The sequence below is a fragment of the Orbicella franksi genome, chromosome 13 (assembly GCF_964199315.1).
Source record: "Orbicella franksi chromosome 13, jaOrbFran1.1, whole genome shotgun sequence".
Taxonomy (NCBI): domain Eukaryota; kingdom Metazoa; phylum Cnidaria; class Anthozoa; order Scleractinia; family Merulinidae; genus Orbicella; species Orbicella franksi.
The window spans coordinates 13,740,882-13,751,354 of NC_138157.1; the positions used below are offsets into that span (position 1 = coordinate 13,740,882).

Genomic DNA, 10,473 nt, shown 5'->3' on the forward strand with positions numbered 1-10,473 from the left:
CTATTTCACTTAAATATTTTAATTGGCACTAGTAACAATGTAAATATTGTACTTGTAAACACACTTATATTATATTATATTTTATTATATTATATTACTTATTTATTATAATTAGCACTTGTAATAATGTAAATACTGCTCTTGTAACAATGTAAATACTGTACTTGTGAACACACCTACATCACTTATATATTATAATTAGCACTTGTAACAATGTCAATACTGTACTTGTAATCACACTTATATTACCTATACACAATAATTAGCACTTGTAACAAAGTAAATACTCTACCTGTAAGCACATGCAGATAACAAATAAAATTTAAAAAAAAAGTGATATAACTTACAAAAAACACCAGGTGCCTACTGAGGAGTACTGTTATTTTATCAAGTTTCAAGTGTACTTTAAAATCAAATTACAAATATAATAAAAATAAGGCAAAGTTGATATTTGTTACAATGGCCCAGTACTGGAATATATTCCTAACAACCAACATAAACAAGTCTAACACTTGACCAAAAAATGCCTAAATGGGTTTAGTTCAGAATTGCTATGAAAAAAAGATATCTCATCCAATTCGCAATTCTGATCGTTTGTTAATTCTCTATTTATAATTTTTCGACTCGGCTTGCTTTGTCATTCGCCTGACGATATCCATGTAAAGTAAAGATGGCATATTGCGTTACAGCATTTATCTTCTCTTCTGCGTCTTAATTTTCTATATATCAGATCTATGATGCACTTTTTTCAAATTAGCATTTCTCCCATATCATCTCTAGTTGTCAGATGGCAAACGTTTTCAAATTGATTGTCTGACTATGTACGCATTGCGTATCTATTTTATACGACTTGTATTTCTCTTGCGCATGAGTATAGGCTACTTGGAGCCTCTTGTTTCAAAAGGATTCAAAATAACACTGACCTAAGCGACTCTGAACATTTGCATGGTGGACCTGCGGTTAATTAGGAGTTACAAAATAAATAAATAAAAAAAGAAACCTAGTAAACCTAATAATTACAAAAACGTGGAAAATTCTAAAAATATGATTACAAGTTAAATTAGAATTCCTAAAAATATTTATAATTTGATAAATCTTTAGTGTAAATTATCTTAAAGATTTCAGTGGCATAATTCGGCATTGCATTATCTAAGCATTTAATACAACGTATGTAATGGACTTTGCGCGCTGCGGGTTATTTGATATCGTTTCAGCACACAGCAAAAAATACGATGTATTTCGTAAGTCAGGCTATCGATGGCGTCACTTTTTCACGTTTACAAGCCAAAAACACATTTTAACAGAAAGTTTCTAATGGTTTTTGTGGGAAACACAAGTACAAGAAATGATTGCCCCTTTGGCGATCTTTGACGTTCTGCTCCAATTCTTGAGCGACTAGCTACAGTGTTTACTATTAGTAATTATATAGAAAACATGTACCGTGTTTCTATCGAGTTTTAGAAACACGAGTCGAAATTCGGGAGAACGAGAACACGAGACGACAGGCGAGTGTTTTCATAGCTTTTTCCACCACGTCCGATGACGAAAACGGAGTTAAAGGTAGTTAAAAGTCTTAGTTTGCATGTAAAAATATTTTAAACTCTTGTTTTAAACCAGAGACTTGGAAGTATGTAAAGAGCTGAGATAAACATCACATTAGAAAACCCTCTTGTCAAAATTTGTCTCTTTTGGTGAGAAAAGAGAACTCAGAAGCTTTGTCTATACATCTGATCATAACACATCTTAAAATATCGCAATATTTCCAAAATAATTTTTCTCGTTTCCCGACCAAGTTTGGCCTTTTTTTCATGAATGTGATGAGCCGTAAGTTATGTACGTCAGTCGAAAGATAACTCACAGCTTACCAGCTTGAACTTCATTTGCCAATCGGCAAAACATCGAGACATTTTCATTTTCGATTTTAAGTGACATTCTGTCCTTGTGAACATGCAACATCATGAGGTGGTTCAGTCTAGAGTCTCCCGTTGTTGAGCGCAAATACGTCTTCACCCGCTTTAAAGCTGAAAACGATCTTTCCCTAACGGCATTGGTTGCTAGCATGACGAGTAACAGCTTTCCCAGGGTAGAAATTTCCAGGTTGTTCTTTCATTCGGATTGTTTCTTCGACTACACCAGGCTCTGTGTCACTAGTGCATGCTTTTACCCAAGATAAAAGTGTTCTCTGCTTATTTTTGACTTGTTTGGATTTCTTTTTCGGCGGCTCTTGCGAAGACATTGTGAGACTTTCAATATAAAAGCGCAAAAAACCTAAGTTTCACTCTAGTACAGTAGTATATTTTACACTGGCGGACCTCTTAGGAAACCAATAAAGTTCAAGAGGTCAAGTTCAGGGACTGTCATTGGTGCATTTCGATCCATTTTGCTTCTATCTATTTTGATGAAAAATAAGCAGATATTTTAAAACTGTTGGTTTTTTTTGGCGGAGCAAAACTACGATTTTGTTCCTTTACGCAATTCCAAATTGCACAGAAGAACAACCGTTTATAATCTTACTATGATCGACAATACTTTGAAACTGTAGCTTCCATTGACAACTATCCATTTTAGTGGCAAATTTCCACTTTTGTAGCAGAATTTAAGTTAAGTCTGGAAATTTCTGGGGGGGCTTGAGGCCCCCCTGCCCCTCCCCCTGCTACGGGCCTGCAGATTATTCAACGATCTTGGACATTCCGCTCAATTTCGGGGGAGTGTCAAAAAGTTTAAATTTTAATATCGCCAACAAGCTCCACTAGTATTAATGAGTCCTGTAGTCTTTCCTTAAAAACGGTCTGTTCCAAAATCATCCTCTCAGTAACATCGTGTTTTCAACATTCATTTCCGGACATACGCCCGAAGTAACAAACACATCAAAACTTTCCTAGTCAAACTCAGAATCAATACTTAAGTTGAAAGATCCCTTACTCGATGTTTTTGGTTTATTCTCCCTTTAAGACTCTTTTAAAAATCTAAATATTCAAGCTATGCTAGTGTTAATGAGTCCTCTAGTTATTTATTAAAACAACGGTCTGTTCGAAAACCATTCTGCCAGTAACATGGTGTTTTCAACAATCATTCCAAGACATGTGCGACAAATACATCAAAAATACTTGGCTAGTCAAAATCAAAATTAATGGTTTCATGAAAATATCCATCACTCATCGCTTTTGGTTTCTTCTGCCTCTTTAAGGGTCTTTAAAACAAGCTAAATATACACGCCTTGCAGACAGCCATAGCTTACAAGACGAAGCTGGAGTCTAACATTAAAAGTAATTTCCATTATGATATTTTACAGCTTCATATTATTGCCTTAGGCGAAAATGAAATGATAACATCTGGAAATGTCAACAGTCGAAAAACTTGTCTGCAGTCTTCCAAATGATGAAGGAAAAGCGAAAAAAGGAGTAAAACGCCATTTCTTGCTAAAACCTAAAAGCCGTGTGAAAAAGGTGCGGTATTTACACAGAACTTGAATCTGACGGTGGAAAAGATAAATGGATCCATCTTACACCGTCAAGGCCGCAACAAGGGTAACACTTGTTGGCACCGTCGATGTGTAATTTCGGTGGACTCGTAACAAATCGAAGCATTAATTTGGACCATCAGAAACTAATAATACAGAAACTAATAATATAGCTAATATAACTAATAAACTTGTTTTACTCTTTGATTATTTATGAATGTCGGTTTTGTTACGTCAATCGTCTACTTCGTGTACGCACAGATGTATAACAATAATAAAACCACTTATAATGAGTGCGGACCCGCACAGTGCCCTTCAATTCAAGAGTTCTTTGGCCTCTTAACAATATACAATCAAGTGTAAATTGAAAACTGAAGAAAAGAAAAGGGTGAAGTGATCCAAAACACCTTTGACGTGGATTATACTCAAGACACTACAGATTTAACAGAGCTGCTAACGCGCGGCCAACATTAATTCTTGTTTTTATATTTCACTCGTTCTTATTTCTTGCTCAGGCGAAAATGAAATGAAACTAAATGAAAATGTCAACAGTAGAAAAACACGTCTCCAAGCTTCCAACTGATAAAGTTCTCAGTTTTACTGTTGCTTAAATTGAAAACTAAAGAAATAATACATGGCACGCCAACGTTACTTTGGCATTGGGATAATAATGATAATTATGATATACATGCCCTGAGGAAGGTTTCGACAAACAATAGGGGGAAAAATGGCAGAAACTCAGCGCTTCTCTGGACGAGAAAATGATGATCAAAAGGCATGGATAAAGTACGGCCATTTGTCTGTTTCCTGGTACCGGATGTCGTTATGAATCCTAAACAACAACTGGATGAGGCTGAAATTGATGTAGAGAATTATTAGTTTATCGAGGACCGAGGTGTGCATAAATTTTCATAAATATGACGTCCGCCTGTCTCAAGGGGACGCCGCCTAAAACAGGTGCTTCTTGGGATGAGATAAAAACAGTAGCTCAAGGAGACCTGAGGAGGCTGGGGCAGTTTTCCCGCTGTTTTCTTCGCGTGACAATGCATTTCTAACTCATCAAGCTGCAGCGTATAGACATAGATTTCTGTGACTCTTTGCTAGCATTGTGGATAGGACATACGACTTGGTAAGTAGCGGCGAGTTTGTTTTTGAATACATTTGAGCTCGATATTTTACGCAAAGAAAATTTTCTTACAATAACATTTTAACAAATCGTCTTAATACTTTCTGTTATAGACCTTAGCACTTTGCTTTTATCATCTCGTTTTCATGACAGCAAAATATATCGTTTTTAGTGACTAGTCAACGCAGTTTAGCAATTATCATTATTTCTTAATATTTTGTTATCATTTGACTACCTGCCTCGCAATCTAGATCTTCTCCTGGAAACGTTCCTTGCACACATGACGTGTCTTTATGCCTCGCTTATATTCCTGATCTTTTCATAATCATGGAACACAGTTACAAGTTTTTCAAAGAACTTCCGATAGAGAAGCTAAAGCCGCCGAAAAAGCTTAATGCCAATTGAAGGAAAAACTAAACTCTTTATGTTGAAATATGAATTTTCTAATACAGTTCTTTGCCTGGCACGATCGAGTGACTATATAGTGCTATATCGTATTGGATCATTCTCTTTCAATAATGTAACGACAAGTTCCGGCTTTTCGAACAAGCCTCAAGACCCAGCGTATTTCAAACGAAAGAGTTAAATCCCTGTTAAGAGGGTGTCTCTGTAAGAATCGACCACTGATTTTACTTCGAAGATTCGATTTTTCTCATTAGCTGGGATTTCGAAGCCCTTACCTAGTCAATCACTAAAATGAGTTTTGTTTCATTAAAAATTCCAATTGAAGTTTTCTAGGATTGATTGAAGTTCGGTCCGCTCGACACAAGTTTCATGCCCGTCGAAACTGGAAAAATAGCACATATTGCCGGCGCTCTAAAAAAAATAATGTTCGCTCAAAAGTCCCAATTCTTTTTTTCAACTATAGATATATCATAGCAGTTTGTTTAGCCATGTTGCAATTATAATTCAATGTTGTTCCTTCAACGGTTAAAAGAAGATTTTCTACCCGTTAAATCGAGTTTTGAACCAAACGCGAAAATAGCTCTACTTTGAAGGCACGTTTTAAAAATGAGACACCTGTTTGAAACTACTGAACTACATGAATAGAAAGTATAAATGTCCCTTAATTTAAAACAATAATAAAATTTGTCTGCCCACTAGTTTTTCAAAACTAACGACCGCTTAAAGTTCAGGAAATTTTGAAAATATTCCAGTGAGTAATTAACACACTCGCCTTCGTAAAGTGCTTCGATAAATTCCCGTAAATCTCTTACCTGACTTCAAGATTAAAGTTTTGGTCCTTTGTAGCGATCCTTGAAACCTAGGTAGCATTAAAACTGTCAGCTTTTCCTTCCAACTGTAGGTTTGTATATAAAGTAGATTTATACATTCCTCATCTGTGTCGAGCGTGACCGTCACATACTTCGATGTTCTTTGTATTACTGACCATTGTTTTCCTCGAAGCCGGTTTAATCATGTAGACTCCTCTTGAAAAGTTTGTAGAAGCACTCTTTTGGTCAACTCTCGGCACGCATACATGTATGAACAGTAAACGGTGATTCGGGAAGCCAAGGAAGGATTGATAAATGCCACGGCCATTTTGTGTTTACAGCAAGTGATTTAGTTCCCAATCTTTCCCGTGAGTATAATGGGAAGATTGGGAACTAAATCACTTGTCACTTCTTTGTCCAAACGCTTTAGTCTAGTACTTCTGAGGGTCGGAACATCGTTATACTTAACTCGTCCCAGGGTTAGTCATAGTCCTACGCGGTCTGCCTTTGGACACCTTACTTTTGAGCAGCGCATCCCATTATTTTCTTCCTGACTACTTTTGTTCTGCTGTATATATCACGAACAGATCAAGGAGGGAGAAAGTAACTCGATCCTACTACTGACTTCACTTCTAAGGTAGCCTTAAATGCATTTTTACTTCCACTGAAACACAATTATAGTCTGGTGTAAACACCTTTATGAGTGGATGAATGAATATCATACGGCATCAGACTGAATAAGTAGTAAATATCTTTTGGGTAACTGCAGCCCGGCCAATTTATGAAAAAAATAATAAAAACAGCGCACGGAAACTGAATTTTTTTTAATCTTCTTATAAGTTCGCATTTTTTTTAATGCTCAAGTCATAATACTGATATCACTTTTAGAATTCTTTTCAACCACAATTTTGGCAAATGTCGGCATGTCGTTCAAAGATGACAAAGAAAACATGAAGTGAGATATTCACTTTTGTCCATTGCATGCTATTAATATTTTAGGTTATCAGCAATGCCAACAGCGTAATAAAGCCTTGATATATACTTGGAATATAGGCAGATTGAGTGCCATACTTGATCAACATGTTGCTTTTACTGTTTTTACTCGGGGTAGAAAGAGTTAGCAGTTTTAGACAACCAAAGTTTTCAGTATTGGCTGGGTCTCATAAGCCCCGCAAGGAGTTGAGTTTGATTCTAACAGTATCTTGTTATTTTGGATAACACTCAATCGCCATATCTATCTTTGTTTTTATCAGGATACAGATGTCGAACAGCACAGACAGTCCACTGCCTACTCTTTCACCAGACACTGAATACTCAGTGATACCAAGAACTCCTCTGGTAGTTATTCTGGCGTGTCTTTCATTTGGCACAGTCCTTGGTAACAGCATAGTATGCTTCGCGATCTATAACCACCCAGCCTTGCGTCACGTGACCTACATGTCAATCTTCAGCCTGGCAATCGCTGACTCTTTGGCAGGCCTGGTCGCCATGCCGAGCTATATCTTTAAAAAGTTCACATGGGAGGAACCAATGGAGACGATCGTGTGCGACATATTTCGCTCTTCCTACTTTCTCACGGGTTACGCTTCTATTCTGAGTTTGTCTGTCATCAGTGTAGAGCGCCTGATCGCCATCAGAAATCCGCTGAACCATGTTACCATTGCCACTCGTCGTCGAGTTGCCCTGGCGCTACTGTTCGCCTGGATAGACGTCCTGATGGTTTCTTCCCTTCCTTTTGTCCCATGGGAATCAAACGAATCTTATCAGGAGTGCAACTACAGCCCGACCCACTGGTGGAGCATCATGGTTATCATATCCAACGTCATAGTTCCATTTCTGGTGATCGTGATCTGCTATACCTACATGTACATCACGGCCCAGTCGCACATCAAGAAGATATCAAGTAATAAGAGAAACATATCGCACAACAGCGAGCATTCCCGCAAAGATTATAAGGAGCGCCGAGCAAATATCACCATCATGGTTGTGATTGGCGTCTTTGTGGCCTGTTGGTTTCCATCTTGCTTTTATTATTTCTTACAAAAAACATGTCCGCAATGTTTCTTAGAATCGTTCCGTTCGAAGCAAAGCCTTGTCAATGCTTTGGTAAAGATCCTGACTTTTACATCGTCCTTTGTGAATCCATTAATTTATTGCTGGAGAAGTCGTGAGTTTAGAAGCGTTTTCCTGAAAATTTGCATTCGCAAGAAGCGAAGCTTTTCTGACTCGCTCTCCAGTTATTTCAACAGTTACATTTCACGACGGGGCAACGATGATCAAACGAGGTTCCGATGTTCTACGATACAAGAAAAACTGGACAAGATCAAAACTAGCGATAGCAAAGGCAGCCTTGTTGACCTTGTTTAGATGAAGTTAAGTCACTGGTTTTAATTAGGGACTTACTAAAGAGAAGAGTAGAATAGTTCTTTTATTAAATTGAACTGTTATTTTCAGGTTTTTACTACCATTTAAAGGTAATTTTGTATGTGGCCAAAATAACTCAAAATACCGTGACTGAGCTCCTTGAACCTCGGATAAGCAACAAAAAAAAAGGAAATTCTTACTTTATGTGACTTGAACAAGGCGTATTTTCGGCATCAACACTACTTTGGATCTTCTTTTTATCGTTTCCAGAATGTAAATAAGTTTGGAGATGATTATCAGCGGAGAATAGCTCGGGAGACGCAGGTTTTTTCGGTATTCGGCGTTCACTTTAGGCCCAGAAAATAAATTAGATAGCATTCATCGTTCGTTGCATGCAATAAAGAATACTTTGTCAATTTAATTTCATAGCCGAGTAAGCAAAGCTGAAACTAAAGCCGCTAGAAAACTATTTCTTGTGAGCACGTCAAAAAGATAGTTAGCCAATCAAACCACATTTTTTATGTATATCTATAAGCCATAAACAAATTTATTTTATTTTTCATTTTAAGCATATAATGTATTGTTCAAATAAGTCTCGAGGTTAATATGTAGACACTGATTCTGTTAACAAAAAAATTAAAATATTGTTTTAACGTTGCATTGCTGTTGTTGCCTCTAACATGATTTGTGAGTGACCTTCTTTCAGGCAAAATAGAACTGATGATTTATTGAGAAGGCTATTGACTCAGTTCTACCGGCAAAATTCTGCTATTCAGAATCGTAATAAACTCATGTGCCAAGCTTGTCATATATTTAACTTAGTGTTAAAGCATAGATGTTGAATTGGACGGGTGTACAGTGCAACTGGAGTGAGAAAATTGATCCATTCAGTAAAAACAAAACATTACAAATAAACAGAGACTCGAAATTAGTGACTTTTTCGTAGACTTTGTGAAGATTAAAAGTTAAAAGTAGTGATTAAAAAGGACCAAATGATTTGTATTGCTGTCTTCATTAGACGAACATAAATAATTGAACAAATCAACCAATAAAGTTAATGACTGCGTCGGTTTAATTTATTAAATGATTTTCATGATGAGAATCAACTCAAGATTTAGAATCCAAATGAATTACATTTCTTTGAAGTTTTCAAGCTGCATACGTTTTCAGTCTAGGTACAGGTGGGCAAGGCCCCAATGTTGGAGTGATCACAGACACGAATGAGGACCAAATCATCTTCCTAAATTTCATGCCTTATTTAGGCAGTGTGTTCAACGTGTCAGCAGTCGTCTCAAAATTTTTGCAAACGTTGCAGATTGCCAGGCTCTGTGCATGAATACTCCTCGCTGCCTTTCTGTCAACGCAGCAACGCATCCTGGCGATGAACAACGTCATCTTTGCCAGATGTTGGACACAACCAAGAACAGCGAACCCGATCGTTTTGGGCCAAGCGAAACTTTTCATCACTACAATACGATAGTAAGTGATCCTTTCTCTATAATTCCTGAGTGCCCTTACTGTATATGCAATTGCACTGATTGATTTCAAATAGCCAATCTACCATCCTTGATGTGATCTTTCACTATTTTGGCTACTCACTATATTCATTTGATATTCCATATTTTGACTGCGGCAATCACTTCATATTTCACGTTGAGGCAGGTTAAGTTTGCGTACGAGCCAAGTGGCCCATCAGGCCGGAGCTCATCCCGGTTTCTGTAGCATGAAGCGACTAGGAGTATTTCTACTCCCCCCTGGGTGGGATGCTAGTCCATCGCAGGGTTACCCCCAGCATTAAGTTCGCCGGTACTCATTTATACACCTGGGTGGAGAGAGGCACTGTGAGAGTAAAGTGTCTTGCCCAAGAACACAACACAATGTCCCCGGCCAGGGCTCGAACCCGGACCGCTCGATCCGGAGACAAGCGCACTAACCATGAGGCCACCGCGTCTCCAATTCACGTTGAGGCGTTACCCTCTTATGTCTGGGCATCTTGAGGTTAACTTCACTTCAAGTATATATTAATTACAAGGAATTACCAAATTCATTCTGGTACTCATGCCACTGGACATTTCGCTTCAATTTCATTACTAGGTTCCGCCATGCTTTAGCCAGCCTTGTCAGCGAGGTGGGACATGTCACCAAGACTACAGAGAAGCAACCTTTACTTGTGAGTGTGTACCTGGCCGGAATGGAGAACCGTGTGAAATAGGTACGAAAGACTCTACAGTCTCTTATTTTCCTGAGCGCATGCTGGAGTTTGAATGCTAACACATGATTGGTTTTGGTGAGGCCAAAGCCAGCGCTGT

At 37.8% G+C, this 10,473-nt stretch overlaps 2 protein-coding genes across 2 annotated transcripts; both read left to right on the plus strand.

Annotated features, from left to right (window-relative positions):
• Nucleotides 1-4,823: 4,823 nt before the first annotated feature.
• On the plus strand, nucleotides 4,824-8,746 carry LOC145466197 (histamine H2 receptor-like). The gene has a single exon (XM_081449942.1). It carries the CDS (start codon nucleotides 7,061-7,063, stop codon nucleotides 8,165-8,167), a length of 1,107 nt encoding a protein of 368 aa, XP_081306068.1. The 5' UTR covers nucleotides 4,824-7,060; the 3' UTR covers nucleotides 8,168-8,746.
• Nucleotides 8,747-9,223: 477 nt separating this feature from the next.
• Nucleotides 9,224-10,473, plus strand: LOC145466401 (sperm transmembrane protein 9-like). Its single transcript, XM_081450114.1, has 2 exons — nucleotides 9,224-9,643; nucleotides 10,259-10,473. The coding sequence occupies exons 1-2, from the start codon at nucleotides 9,497-9,499 to the stop codon at nucleotides 10,433-10,435; spliced, it is 324 nt and encodes a 107-aa protein (XP_081306240.1). The 5' UTR covers nucleotides 9,224-9,496; the 3' UTR covers nucleotides 10,436-10,473.

What these genes read in the sequence shown, in the direction of transcription:
- LOC145466197 (XM_081449942.1), top strand. Translation starts at nt 7,061, where the DNA reads ATGTCGAACAGCACAGACAGTCCACTGCCTACTCTTTCACCAGACACT.
- LOC145466401 (XM_081450114.1), top strand. Translation starts at nt 9,497, where the DNA reads ATGAATACTCCTCGCTGCCTTTCTGTCAACGCAGCAACGCATCCTGGC. An exon ending in TTCATCACTACAATACGATA is followed by an intron (nt 9,644 to 10,258) that starts GTAAGTGATCCT and finishes TTTCATTACTAG; the next exon opens with GTTCCGCCATGCTTTAGCCA.